Genomic DNA, 15449 nt, shown 5'->3' with positions numbered 1-15449 from the left:
AAAGTCTTACTGGTAGTTTCGGCCCCTATATATTTATCCCTACTGTCCAGATATATAAGGCCGAAACTACCAGTAAGACTTTAGTTTCTTCTTCTTTAGTTTCCTCTTGGATAAGAAGCGAAACGTCCGACACCTTCAAAGAAGTACAGATGATAGCCGAAGAAACCTTTTCATCGATGGACCACTCCTGTACGACTGAGAGCTTACACAGATGTATCGCCTTTTTTATGTTGTATTCTTTATTTTCTCTTTTCATGAATTACAACTTCATTTTATGGTCTGTACAGCACTGAAGGCACATAAAACCAAAAAATATAGAATGCGACATGACTATTTACAAGACGTACAGAATAAATAATTCAATCAAGTAAGTGCTTACATGGGAACCTAAATCATATCCAGGTTTGAAAATCATTTCAGAAAGTCTTGAAAAATAGTCCCAAAATGGAAATGCATCCTATCGAAACCTGTCAAACTGTCCAGTTTGCTGAACGTATGTTCCGATCGGACAAATTGAGACTGAAGGAAAAGCAATTGAGCAGGAGTCCATTGATTGTCATGCACTTTCTTGTGGCATCTGATTTGTGCAATGCGTTTGGCCAGTCAATAGCACTGTTATAGCGGATTCTACCGCTAAGCGCTCTATTTGTTCATTTTAGACAAATAAAGCCTCGTCTATGTGACCTATCGCACATCGGTATAAAAATAAATAATTGTTCTGTGAGACGTGGTCAGTGTATGGGACAGGAAAGGTGAAGAGCAACAAACAAAACCTCATAAGCAGGCTTCAGTGTTTTAGATGTACAGTTGGTTCAATCGCCGACCCAAACGTCCAATCGACCCCCCCCCCATCCCCCACCCCGGCCTGCAGCACAATGAACATGCCGGTTCAAGCAATCCAGCTGGCTTATGTTGACAGAGGGTGGAATCAGGTCAGACCCGAAGTGAGGATAGACTGATTAAACAGCAATTCTGGGTCAAGTGGTGATTCAAATTTGCTGTTTTCTAACATCTGCTTTCTCCTGACCGAATAGTTGTGTGTGTGTGTGTGTGTGGAGGAGGGGGAGGGGGTTTGGGACATGGAGGGGGTTGAGTGCGGACTCCTTTCTGATCAATTCATCTGTAAATGGATCGACAAAATGAGCACCCATTGGCGAGAGAAAGAAATGTATGAACAAAATCCACTGGTCTCCTGGACAGGCTACATCACACGGCTGTCAATTCGCAAAATATATGCGCAGTTACATTCTGTGCTACAGTTTGACATAAAGTGACGTGCCCGTTACAGATATTTCACACCGTGCTAAGTGGACGAGGGCAAAGAGGGAAAGGCACTTGCTTGAAAACGTCACACTGGGTTTGAACCGGCGGTTCTTAATCTTGTTGGAGGCACCAAACCCAACCAGTTTCATATACAGTGATACCTCGGTTTATGAACCCCTTGGACTTATGAACTTTTCGGTTTACGAACGTTAAATTTATGAAAATGTTACCTTAGCATACGAGCTATTTGTCGAGATACACACGGAGAGCCACAATGTGTCATGTGTTGTTCTCCTAACAAGAAAATGGCAGCCGACTCATTTTTGTCCTATATTTCCCGCCTCCAGTCTTCGGTTAAAGCCACGTGATTGGTCAGGAAGGCAGCAGTGGGGCATTAAACATTAAAGAGACAGGCAGACGACAGAGAGAGTGAGAAAATGGAGAGAAAACAGTGAAATTTTGACTCGTTTCAACATCAAAGGCAGTGTAGACTGCAAGGTTTAAATATCCCATCAATCAGGCTCCACAAATAACCCGCACAAGCCATCTGTACACTTGATGCAAAAAGCTATCAACCCAGCTAAACAGAACACAATTGATGAGGAACAAGGTAAAATTATGGCAGAGAAAGCACCTCTAAGGGATCATTCCTCAAGATGGTGAAACAAGGTTACGTTCCTTATCAAGTGTTTAATGCTGATGAAAGCGGCCGGCCATTCCATTCCATCAAGCCATCAACGACCATCACAAAGGTAAATAAAATGACTTTATTATACAGTACAGTTTATTTATTTAATTATAATACCATAGCACATTTATTATGCATGAAATAAGTTATATTCTGTGTCGTTTTAAGTCTTGGAAAATTAGAAAGTAGAAAATTATGTTTTATGGGGACCGGAGAACGGATTATTTTCATTTTAATGGTTTCCTATGGGAAATTAATTTTTGGGATACACACTTTTCGCCTTACACACTCTGTCTGGGAACCAATTAAGTTTGTAAGCCAAGGTATCACTGTACTCATTCACCGAAGCCGTCTTTCAACGACTGTAACCACTAACTGCAGACTAGACTGAGGGGTGGACCTCTGCGGCGGAGGATCCACCGAACTCACCGAACCCCTTGGGTTCGATCGAACGAGGTTTAAGAACCACTGGTTTGAGGTGTATTTGTGACGCAGCTCAGTTATATGCCGGTGGATGCTCGACGATCTCCAAGTAGTCTGGCTCCGTATGTAAATTGGCCTTGAGTTCAAAGTACTCGTTCTTAGTTTGCTCCAGCATGACCTTGCGTGGTCGCGAGTACATAATTGTCTCCATTAGCTTTAACTCCTCCTGGTGCCCTGGACTCTGCATTTCGACAGCAGGCTGAAGATGAGCCATGTTTTTTCGGAGGTACTCCGTTATTCCGAGCTGCTGCAACTCTTTCTCCCGTTCCAGGATATTCCGATACAAAGAGTTAGGGTCTCCGAGCGAAACAAACTCAGGCGGACATTCCCCTGCCTTTGGCTTGAACTTGGAACTTGGGTTTCCTGTAAGTGGGGAGGTGTTCTCTTTCTCCATGATGCTCCGGCAGCTGTGATCCTTGGAGCTGGATTGGCCGAGGCCATAATCCAGATCGGCATCGTGATCTTTGTGCTGAGAGCAGTAGGTGGGGTTGCGACATATCTGCACGATGGGACTGTGCGACCTCTCTTCGTACAGCGTGGACGACCCGGGCCTTTGCGTCAGTGTGTGGTGCGTTGTTTTCTGGCCGTACATGCTATAATGTAAATGAATGGGGCTGCTGCTGCTGTTCTCTCTCGGGTGATCTCCTGCTGCTTTTCTTTTCGCTCTGCGACGTCGCCGGTGCACCACGAACACCACCAACCCGGCTGAGCAGAATATAATCATGAGGACTAAAACAAGAAGGCTAAGAATCAGCACAGAGAGTGGGACGGTGTCCGTGAGGGAGTTGAGCAAGCCTCGACCGGAGCCGCCGGGGTCCAGCGTGGCGGTGACGCTTTCCTCGCCCTCTGAAACCAAAGAGTGGGTGCCCAAACCGGTGCACAGCACTTCGCGGCGGAGGCTTCGAAGATCGGCCTGCATCACTTTAGCAGGGGTGTGGCATAAAATGGAGCCCACGACTGTGTCCTTTCGCAGTTTTTCTACCCACTGTTTCAGGGCAAACAAGTCACAGCTGCAGTCCCAAGGGTTGTCCTCGAAATAAATTTGCTCTAATGAGTCGAGTTGATCAAGTACGTTGCTCACCGGCAGGTGCAGAAACAGATTTTTCCTCAGATTCAATTTGGTGAGGGGTGCGTTGCGAAATATCTGCGCAGGAAGGGAACTGAGCAGGTTGTTGTTTAATGACAAAAGATTAAGGTTTGGCAGGGGGTTAAAGGTCCCTGGAGCAATGTCCTTGATGAGGTTATATTCCAGGTACAAATATTCAAGGTTGTGGAGACCCACAAACATGGCGGAGTGCAGTTTTTCGATCCGGTTGCCATTTAGATGCAGTTTCTTCAAACTGCTTAAACTAAGGAAAGTCTCATTGTCGATATAATCGATCCTATTGTTTGCCAAATTGAGCAACTCCAGGCCATCGTGTGTTACAAAATCATACCTGTAGAGTTTTTGAATCATATTTCCCGTCATGACCAACTTAGTCGGGCTTTGAGGAGGTACTCCGATATCGGACACCTTTTGAATTCCTCTGTCTTGACAGTGCATCAAAAACCCCGCCACTGGATAACTGTGACAGGAACAGTGTTCTACGCAAGGACTACTCGGAAGGTGAGATGGCGTTGGTTGTTTGGCGTCGCTCAATTTGGGTATCTGTGACCCTTTGGAAGATGGCGTCACGACCATATCCAGTGACTTGGAGGGTTCTTCTAAATTGATATCTGCGTGGGATGGACAGAGTACATCTCGCTTGACTTTAGCCAAGATGGTCCCCTTGAAGTTGTGCGGTGCACTGCAGACCACCTCCCCGATGGCAGACTGACCCCTCATATTCTCCATCCAGATTTTTAAATGCAAAATGTCACAGTCACACACCCAGTCATTGTCCTCCAAGAGTAGTTCCATAATCCGGCCGATGTGTTCTAAGAAGCCAACGTAAGGCAGTGTGTGCAGTTTATTGCCTCGTAGGTCCAAGTGGGTCAGAGGCACGAAACGGAAAATGTTGTTAGGTAAAAACTCGATGGAATTGTCATTGAGGATGAGGACCTTGAGACGTATCAGTTTGTTGAAGGCTCCCGGTTCGATGACCCGAATGAAATTGGTGTCCGCTTGGAGAAATTCCAAATTGACCAGGCCTTGAAAAGTGTCCTCTTTGAGTGTGACAAGGAAATTCCGATTGATGTGGAGTTTTTTCAAGGAACCGAGGGCATTGAAGACTCCTGCTTCCAACTCTTGGATGCTGTTACCACCGACGTGCAGAGAAAGGGCATTCTTAAGCACTTCCATTTCTTCAGCACGGAGCTCAACCAAGTCGTTTTTGTCAAGGTTGAGATGAAACGGTACGTTGGATACAATTTTGATTTGGGAGATGGTACTGATGTTTCTCTCCTCGCAGTTAATGTAGAAGATGCCATCCTTTGCTTCGCAAGAGCACAAGGAGTCACAGGACTCGCCGATGAAGGTTGAAGGCTTTAAGGGATGGGACTCTTGAGAGCGGGCCGTCCAGAAAAACAAACTGATGAAAATGACGCAGGGCAACATGGTCAAGTCTGGGATATCTGGAAAAAAACAAGAGTGGATGGGGAGCAGGGAAGAGAAAACAACATTTAATTCAATTGGATTCACGTTTGAGAGTCTAAAAAGGCAATCCGTGACAAGGCTAGATACCTATCAATTAACTCGCTAGCTATCTATAAGATATCTGGCTATCTATTAGCTATATGGCTATCTAACTGTGAGCTATCTCGCTGACGATTAGCTAGATACCATTCAATTAATTCGCTAGCTATCTATTAGCTATATGGCTATCTAACTGGCTATCTATTAGCTATTTAACTGGGTATTAGCTATCAGTTATTAGGCAACCATTCTCGCAGCCGCCATCTCAAAGTCAAAACAACAACAAACTACCTCACAAATAATGTGACTCAGACAGTCATTTGCTATCTATTAGCTATCTGGTAAGCTAGCTAGCTACGTAGCTGGCTATTTATTAGCTATATGACTACCTAGCTAGTTAGCTAACTGTCTAGCTGGCTGTCTATTGGCTAGCTAGCTAGCTTTTTATCTATTTGAGTTACTTCGAGGTCGAGTGAACGCTGGCGCATGTGGCTGCCGCTGCTCACCCGCAGAAAAACTAATCCTGTGACTGTAAAGTGACCTTGAGCGTTTTGAAAGGTGCTTATAAATGACATGTATTATTATTATAAATGCCAACAAAAGAGTACCGCAAGAATGTTTTGCAGCTAAAGGGAACACACATAATAGACTTCAAGAACAATTTAGAGATAATGCATATTTTGTATTTGAAGGCTAAGGGGCTACCCAAAGGCAACATTCTTTTTCTTGTGACTCACAGTGCGATAAAGGTGCGTTTGAAAACACGTCTCTCTTTTGACTCAATATCTGGCCTTGCCTATGCCATGCATCTATATGACTCACATAAAATGAGTCCATTCAAATGTCAACTCATGTGTAGCTCAAGCGCACATTTATAAGAATTTCCGTAAAAACGTAACCATTAATCTGATTCAAGTGACAACAGATCAAAGGCGGAATCCTTCTCACCAACTGTCTGTGTGCAATCTTGCATTATGAATACTGTACAAGAAAAAAAAATGCATTCTTTTTAAACTCGGCATCAGGAATGCTTCGCCATGCAAGCGTGTATCCTATGGAGAATCAAAACCTAGCACTCCATTCATGCGTACAGTATTGTTAGGCGCTACTTGCTTATTCTCTGAAATGGCTCAAACATGCGAGACTGGGATAATGTCTGAATGTGTGTAGGGTGTGTTTGTTGCCAATGTTTCAAATCAAAGATAAGATTAAAGGACAAGCGACACCTCCCCGGACATGTTAAAATGCCCATCAATCAGGCTCCACAAATAAGCCGCACAAGCCATCTGCACGCTTCATATTAAAAGCTATCAACCCAGCTAAACAGAACACAATTGATGAGGAACAAGGTAAAATTATGGCGGAGAAAGCACCTCCATGGGATCATTCCTCAAGAAGGCTATGTTCCTCATCAAGTGTTTAATACTGAGGAAAGCGGCCACTCCATTCCATCAAGCCATCACAAAGGTCAATAAAACGATTTTATTATACAGTACAGTTTATTTCATTCAATATAATACCATAGCACATTTATTATACATTAAAAAAAGTATATTTTGTGTAGTTTCAAGTCTTAGAGAATTAGAAAGTAGAAAAATGATGTTTTCTTGGGGACCTGGGAACGGATTATTCTCATTGTAATAGTTGCCTATGGGAAATTAATGTTTAGGATACACACTTTTTGCCTTACACACTCTGTCTGGGAACCAATTAAGTTCCTAAGCTGAGGTATCACTGTATTCCACATTCTACCAGGCTTAACTCTCCATTCTAGCACAGTCCAGTACTCCAATCCCGATCCTGTCTGCAGTGTGGAGACAAGATGGGACAATCGGCGTCACAGATGGGCTTAAGAGATGCTGAGTCAGTGCGGTAAATAACGGTACTTTAATGCATTGCTGGGAACCAATTAAATTCGTAAGCCAAGGTATCACTGTACTACACTGTTTTATTTTTTTATTGATGTCGCTGCATGTCAGTATGTAGTACCCCGGTATGACATACTGTACAGTAGTACCGGATAGTCCCTTCTTGACCCTTGTTGGCTTTGGCAAACGACTCAAATGAACTGAACCGGTCTGAATTAGTCCCGACAGATGACTGACGGATTGATTTAAAATGTCTTCCCTCTTAAAACTGCATAACGTGGAAATTTGTTGTGATAGTTTGGACTCAGCCGTTTATGCAGACGGATCAGGATTGTGACATGTGCCAGTGATGTGTTATGTCATCTGTCGTAGATGTTGGATGAAATTATGACATTGACCACTGCTATTAGAATTGAACAGGCAACTGAAAGGACACCATTTTTTTCTTTCCTAACTGACATCAGAAAAACGTTTTATAGTATCTAATACACACTCCGTCTGGGAACCAATTAAGTTCTTTAGCCAAGGTATCACTGTATTTTTATCCTTGGTCCTCGTCCCCAAGAAGCCCACCCAAGCACGAAATAAAATCCAGACTCGGAGCCAAGGTTATCCTATCGCTAAATTATATCACAGCAAAAAGCCTGATAGCAGTGGTGTCAAACTTAGTTTAAGTGGCGGAGCTAATTTGGAGTTATGTCTTCCCTCAGAGAGCGGTGATCACAGTCAAACCACAAAATTATTGCATGTGCAAATTACATTAATAGATGATCGTTTTTTCAAATCAGTCAGGTCAATTATCATTTCATAATTATAATAATAATAATAATAATAATAATAATAATACATTTCATTTATAAGCGCCTTTCAAAACTTGCAAGGTGACTTTACAGTCACGGGATATTTTTTTCTGCGGGTGAGCAGCGGCAGCCACACGCGCCAGCGTTCACTCAACCCGGAAATAAGTCAAATAGATAGATGAAAAGGTAAAACAGCAAAATCCTTCACTAAATCACCATGGTGGGGTGAGGTTCAGTTTGAATCATTCGTACAACAGACTTCTCGAGTAACGTAGGCGTAGTTATGCTGATGAGGTGATACCAGGGCAAATTGGGCAATTAGGCCAGTCGTCAGTCAGGACACTAGAAACTCTCAGTGGAGCCGCAGGGATTAGTCCTCTGCTCTCCCCAACCTAAGAGCAGGGACCAATCGTAGCAGAGTTTGGCACCGCCACGTCTGAACAGTAGGGATATAGATAGGGCCAAAACTACCAGCAAAATACTTTAGTTTGCTGACGAAGCCTCTTGGATAAGAAGCGAAACGTCCGACAAAGAAGTACAAATGACGGCTGAAGAAACCTTGCTGTCCAGTGTTCAATCTTTTCTGAAGACCGCAGCAAACTACCAACATTAATGCAAGTCTGACACAAACAAAGCATACGAATGCTCATTCTTACATGGGAAATGAGCCCATCGCAAAACATGCGATCATTTGTGACGGCACAACAACCATGCTTTCCCTTTAATCTGTACGCCCTGCGCACAAAATGTTTCAGTGTTATTTTTATCAGCAGTGTCACTCTTGGCAGGGAATTAATTCAAGATCAAAATCTCAATCAGGACAGTGCAGACTTGTGACAATATCATTAGTGTGTTTCAGGAATGAATAAAAAAATAAAATAATAATAATAATAATAATAATAATAATAATAATAATAAATTATTGAGGTACAGTGATACGAACCCCTTGGCTTACGAACTTTTCGGTTTACGAATGTTACATTTATGATTTTTTTTTTACCTTGGCATACAAACTATTTTTCGGGATACACACGGAGCGCCACAATGAGTGATGTGCAAGGAACCGTTCTTTTCCGTTCTAACAAGGAAATGGCAGCCGACTTGTTTTTTTGTCCTCTATTCCCCCGCCCCCAGTCTTCAGATAAAGCCACTTGATTGGTCAAGAACGCATCAATGAGGGGAGGTATTTAAACATTAAAGAGACAAGCAAACAACAAAGAGAGAGTGAGAAAATGGAGAGAAAACAGTGAAATTTGAACTCGTTTCAACTTTGATAGTTCAAAGACTGCAAGGTTAAAATTCCAATCAATCAGGCTCCACAAAGGCACAAGGGGGCAGGACTTTCTGAATCCGCCCAGTTCCGAGCTCATTTTGTGGCAGTTTTGAGACATTTTAAGTCCTTTTTATTGGTGTTTTGCGTTTGACAAAAAATATCAGCTTGTGTGTTTTGGGTATTTTAGATGCTATAAAACGTTTTTCTGACGTCAGTTAGCAAACAAAAAAAATGGTGTCGGTTGTCCTTTCAATGTGGCAATGATTCCCTTCTGGGAAATGTTTGGTCACTCCCTTTCCGTGTGCTTTAAAATTACCGAGACTTTTAGTTTCCAAGTGAAAACATGCATGATTAGCATCATGAAATAGTTTAGAAAAAGGCATAAAGTTCCACCTCCCGGTACAATATTGTGCATGACGGACCGGTCCTCGAATACCTTCAGGCTGGAGCTGTTTTTCAACACTTGAATTGCTCGATTCAACACGGCAACCACAATCGGCGAGAAAGGCCACAGGCGACTGCCAATGAGAGTCTTATGATTCCCTTCTGTAAATAGGTGTTGCGACTTACTGTTTGATACACAACTCTTATAGCAAAGCATGCCATGTTTTAACACAGTACTACACATTCTAAATGATATCACTGACACAAATATTGAAAATTCAGATTCATTATTTATTTTATTTTTTTTTGGGGGGGGGGGGGTATTCGACTGGCTAGCTATTAGCCGTCTAGAAGGCTGGCTGTTGGCTGCCTAGCTTTTGGCTATCTATTAGCTATTTATTAGCCATCCATTAGCTTGATAGCTAGCTGTTGGCTATCTGGTTATCTATTAGTTATTTATTATCTGTTAGCTAGCGGGCTAGCTTTCTATATATTTGATTTACTTCGGGGTTGAGTAAACGCGGGCCCATGTGGCTGCCGCTGCTCACCCACAGAAAAACTTCATCCAGTGACTGCAAAATGACGTTGAGAGTTTTGAAAGGCGCTTAGAAATTAAATGTATTATTATTATTAATATTTATTGGTGTGCAATGACTAGCATGTGCATCACATGTTTTGCTGTTTTTCCAGGAACAATAAAAGTAGTTTTTCCAGGAAAATATCTCAACAAAACGGCACAAAAGCTGTTTTGCTGTTAGGACATTTAGGCACAGCAAAAAAATAAAATAAAATGATAACATATCTCCACGTAAACGCTGGATGATGAAAATATATCTATTTTTTGGCGAGTTGGGTCCTGAGCACTACCATCCCCACTACCGCCCTATTTGCCTTTGATGACAAGCCTTCTGTTTTATTTGGATCCGGTAGAGGACTTATTTCCTGCCTCAGGCTCTCCAGCAGCTTGTTGACAAAACATTTCCATAATTTTCTGCAGTTAATGATACCAAGCCAGGTATTAGACAACACAAAAAGTAAAACAAATACTACATATTTATTAAAAAAAAACACATAATCGAGTGAGAATTTAACTAATAGCCCATCATATACAGAACAATGATGCGGTGTGTAATACATGGTCCCCCCAAAAAAAAACACAATTGATGAGGAACTAGGTAAAATGATCGCAGAGAAAGCACCTACAAGGGATCATTCCTCAAGACGGTGAAAAAAGAAGGCTACGTTCCTCATCAAGTGTTTCATGCTGATGACTCCATTCCATCAAGCCATCAACGACCATCACAAAGGTCAATAAAAAGACTTTATTATACAGTACAGTTTATTTCTTTAATTATAACACCATAGCACATTTATTATACATAAAATAAGGGATATTTGGTGTAGTTTTAAGGCTTATTTAGTTGAAAATTATGTTTTCTGGGGACCTGGGAACGGATTATTCTCATTTTAATGGTTTCCTATGGGAAATTAATTTTTGGGATACAAACTTGTCACTTTACACGCTGTGTCTGGGAACCAATGAATTTCCTAAGCCAAGGTATCACTGTATAATTAAATCAGCCTTGCGTTGAAGTGAATAGCTCTTGTTCTCGCACGTTTCCAGGGCATGGTCCGCGGTGTTGAACCCTGTAGGGTGAGCCACATCACTTCCATTATTACGGATGAAAGAGAGACCCTTGCTCCCTCAGTAATTGCCCCCCCGCGGGATCACTGCACGACGCTCCCGCATGCGACAACGGGAGTGTGCACGAGTGCTTAAAATAAAAGAAGAAAAAAAATGACCGAAAATACACTCACATTTCTGTGTGTGTGTGACTAAAACGAAAGCGCGACTGGCTGCATGCAACAAGTAACGCTGTCTTTGACTCCCTTCTCGTTTACGCCCGCGAGCAAAAGCAGTCCGGTTTTATGTAATCGCGGCCACACGTGACCGTTGGCCTTTGACCTCTGAGGGGTTCGGTTTCGAAAAGATGACCGACTGCTTTTAAGGCAGCTCATGTTTTGCAGTGATATGTACATGCAGACTTTGTGAACGGAGATAAATAGCACAGATTGGAAAATACAGAAGCTGCTTGCAGAGGATTCACCGACACCATTTTTTGGTTTCCTAACTGACATCAGAAAAACTTTTATAACATTTAAAAGCCCCAAAACACGCTGGTTGATATTTTTAGTCAAATGCAAAACACCAATAGAAATGACTTAAAGTGTCCCAAAAACTGCCACAAAATGGGCTCGGAACTGGCGAGATTCAGAAAGTCCCGCCCCCTTGTTTGTGACGTCACCCCAGGATACTCCTTCACTAACTGCCTTGCTCCAGAATCAAAACAATGACTTCAGAGAGTTCAGATTGGGGGAAGATGCTTTCTTGTTACTCATCCAGTTATGAATATGATTCAAATAGTTCTGAAGAGGAAAGCATACATGTTTGGAAGCGATTAAAGAAGTCCTTGCATATCAATTGGAGCCGTCTGGACTCCAATGTAACGCCCATAAAATGCACAAGATGGCGGCCAAGCTCTGTTGGAAATGGGCTGATTCGGCTCTTCGGATGAGGAAGGAAACGTCCGACACCTTCAAAACAATACGGGTGAGCAGTGGCAGCCACATGCGCCAGCGTTCACTCAACCCAGAAGTAACTAAGAATAGATAGAAAGCTATCTAGCTAGCTAATATACAGCCAGCTACACAGGTAGCTAGCTAACCAGATTGCTAATAGATAGTAAATGACTGTCTGAGTCACATTATTTGTTTTTTAGTTTCTTTGGCGTTGTTTTGACTTCAAGATGGCGGCCGCAAGAATGGTTGCCTTTACAGCAGCTCCAGTATTTTGTTTTTCTACTTCTTTATTTCCTGTCATCACTTCGCTGCTGTGGAATGTCAATTTTCACCACGGCGAGACTAATAAAAGCTCATCCAATGCAAGGGTTGTTCCTCCAAACAAAAGGATAGGAGTGCACCACTACACAAACAAAATACAACAAATCCAAATTGCGCGTGAATGGTACTAATAAAATGCTGAATGACTGTAATATTTGCTGTAAGTATCAATACATTGTTCTTTTGTCAATTCGCTCACAAGTACATTTGGAATAAAATTCATGATATCGTGGTTATAAAATTAAATAACATGGAATAGGTAAGCTACAGTTCGCTATATTTCACCTCGATTCACTCTGTACTCGCAGTCGTATATCATTGCACTTTGGTGACATACGTCATGGTTTTTGGTGGGATTTTGCAAGCTATGCAGTTTATGATGACGTAGTACATGATGGTGGTTCTAGAAATTTCCCAATACGACGAGAAACGGGGGAAAAAATTGGATTGAAGTTGACCCTCTTTTTGCTAACACTACAGTTCATAAAGGTGAGTAAGTTGTATTTTCATAACTCATAGAAGTGGTAGAATATACATTTTTCTCCAAAACGGTCAGGTTTCAAGCAAAAAGAAGCATTAGCATATATATTTGTAGAGGTCGCAAATTTCTTTCCGAGTACTCAGTGACGGCCATTTTGCATTTCTGACCAAAATATGCCTGCATTCCATCGTTGATATTTGCTCATTTATCATTTTGAATATTTTGTTGTGTTTAGAATTTCAAAAGCTTTCCAATGGTACCTGTCAAAAATTAAGAAAGTTATGATCGTTTAAACTCTAATAAAGAATTTAGTCACATATCATCATTGCTTTAATTGTGTCATTACAGGCAGAAAATCCCCTCATATTTCCAAAATTAAAACTTCCATTATTTCCTTATTATTTGTCATAGAACAATGATCTATACATCACGCGGAAGCTATTTAGATGCACTTTAATATGGTATTGGAAAATATGTGATGAATTATTATTGAAAAATGTTGTCACGTCCATATTAAATGTAGAGTTAGAAATTGGGAAGACGTGGTGTCCTTTTGTGATCTAAAATGCTCTGCATTCGAAGGTATGCCAATTTGAAATTATTATTGCTGATCGATACAGTATGTGCATCACGAAACAGTCTCATCTTCGCTGAATTCGCACACAACGACATCTGCAGTAACATTTATTATATAGTACGTAGTAATAAAATGAAACGAAATGGAAGTCTTACCGATAGAAATCGATGGCAAAGAAGTTATTCCGAATAACAGGCCGCAGTGTCCATGAGTGCGAGAAAGCGAGTCTCTCTCCGCCGTGAGCTTGAACTTCTTCCTCGAGTCAGGTCTCCACTTGCCCCGGTCACTGACACGCTGTCACACGCGTGGAGAAAAAAACATGGGGAAAAAATGTCCTTCTCTCCAATGATGCCGGGACGACGAGCGACATTAGTCCTTCGCCAGCATCTTCACATAAACGGGTTGAAGTTCACAATCACAATGAATTACAAAAACATCAACAACGATTAAAAAAAAAGTATGGCGTCGTGGAATAAAATGGATGTTATTTTTTTCTACATAAGTGCACAGCATTTAAAGCAAAGGTGTGTTCCGCAACGTGCGCGATGCGTTGTAAAGCGTTAAGGACTCTGCAACGCCTTGGCTCCGCTTCCTAATTTGCATGCCGTATAGGTGCAGCGAAAGGGGAGTTAGATCAAGTGGGATACAAATAGGGAGCTCCACATCCGGAAAAGCTTAGCAAAATAAGACCATTAGCTGTTTTCACCCTTATTATAGTGGTGGGCATTTTGACAACAATAATGCAACTAACAGTTGTATTCCACGTCTTTTTTCGAGTTACTTAATACCATATAGTAGTATAACAGTCTGGAAAGTAAAATTAATATATTTACACAAAAGTAATTAAACAAGAACCCCCTCAAAAGATGCTCTTCCGGTATTCATCACCTCAAACGTGTGGTCGACAATGGATACAACACGGAGATGTTAGACTACTAAACTGTAGTGATGGGAATTCCGGCTCCTCTCAGAGAGGCGGTTCTTTTGGATTAGCGCACTAAAATGAACAGGCTCTTTGTGCTCCCAAAAGATCGCCTCGTTGGCGAACGACACATGACTACTAAACCCCCTCCTCTTGAGGTATTTTACAGAGGGGAGGAAAATGAATTGATGAGCTTTAAATAGCTCGACTGCAGCGTCATTCAAATTGTTAGCGTTATATAATAGACAGGTAGCAAGAATACTGGAAACATATTCCATGTGGTCCTAGTGGAATATATTCAAAAATGAGAGAAGGATAAAAGGATGCTTATTTGCATGATCAAAGGGAGCAACAACACTGATTCATAACATAAAATAACCCGCAAGCCCACACACACAAACACACATTTTTTAATTTATTTTTTTACCGTTCGTCGTAGCTGTAATATTCTTCATCTGTGTTATATTCGCGCACTATGCAAGCTGAGATGCTGTATTAACTCATTCACTGCTAGACGTGTGCAAAAATGTGTCCACGCCAGTTTTTGTCATTGTCACATGAATTCCAGGACTTACAGAATATTGATTTTTAGGACTCCATAAACATTCAAAATCCACACTAAGGTTTAAAACGCACAAACTCCACACATGAACACCGCTACACTGAGACGTGGACATGCTAACCACTAGCGCCTATTAGCATTCTTAATAATTTAAAAGCAGCTCTTTGCGTGATGAGCCGTGAGGCAAACAAAAATGCGAGGACTCAGGAAGCCGAGATAAGCACCAAAACTAAACATGTTTAGCAATAGAAAATTAATATACTCCAAAAACAAAACTGTCATAAAGTCAAGAAAACAAAGTTGCAAATAAAATAGACCCTTCTTTAGGGACATACTCGTGACAAGAAGATAAATGAGATCAATGCGCTGCCCTTGAGGCTGGACTGTGTGGCGGGAGGAAAAGCAGTGTGAGCGTTAAACATCTGCAGCTATCTGGCTGGCTAGCTTTTAGCTATCTGACTAGCTACCTATTAACTATCTATTATTGATACCTGACGTTGATTATATTGTGGGTTATTTTTACCTGTATGTAAAAATCCACACAAAACAGTCAAATAATAGGTAACATCAACCGCTATTTAGCTGGCTAGCTTTTAGCTATCTGGCTAGCGAGGTAGCAATTAGCTACCTATT

General features: G+C 41.6%; 1 protein-coding gene across 1 annotated transcript; it reads right to left on the bottom strand.

Annotated features, from left to right (window-relative positions):
- Window positions 1–214: 214 nt before the first annotated feature.
- Window positions 215–14195, bottom strand: slitrk6 (SLIT and NTRK-like family, member 6). Its single transcript, XM_089013539.1, has 2 exons — window positions 13488–14195; window positions 215–4987 (listed from the first exon to the last, which is right to left on the bottom strand). Exon 2 carries the CDS (start codon window positions 4968–4970, stop codon window positions 2448–2450), a length of 2523 nt encoding a protein of 840 aa, XP_088869665.1. The 5' UTR covers window positions 4971–4987; window positions 13488–14195; the 3' UTR covers window positions 215–2447.
- Between the last annotated feature and the right edge of the window lie 1254 nt (window positions 14196–15449).

Source organism: Hippocampus bargibanti, linkage group LG01 (genome assembly GCF_051943395.1).
Source record: "Hippocampus bargibanti isolate YZ-2025 linkage group LG01, ASM5194339v1, whole genome shotgun sequence".
NCBI classification, from domain to species: Eukaryota; Metazoa; Chordata; class Actinopteri; order Syngnathiformes; family Syngnathidae; genus Hippocampus; species Hippocampus bargibanti.
Note: the sequence above shows the minus strand (reverse complement) of the source record. Positions and strands in the feature narration are given on the sequence as shown.

Bases quoted from the DNA above. Each gene is read 5' to 3' on its own strand.
- slitrk6 (XM_089013539.1), bottom strand. From the start codon at position 4,970: ATGTTGCCCTGCGTCATTTTCATCAGTTTGTTTTTCTGGACGGCCCGC.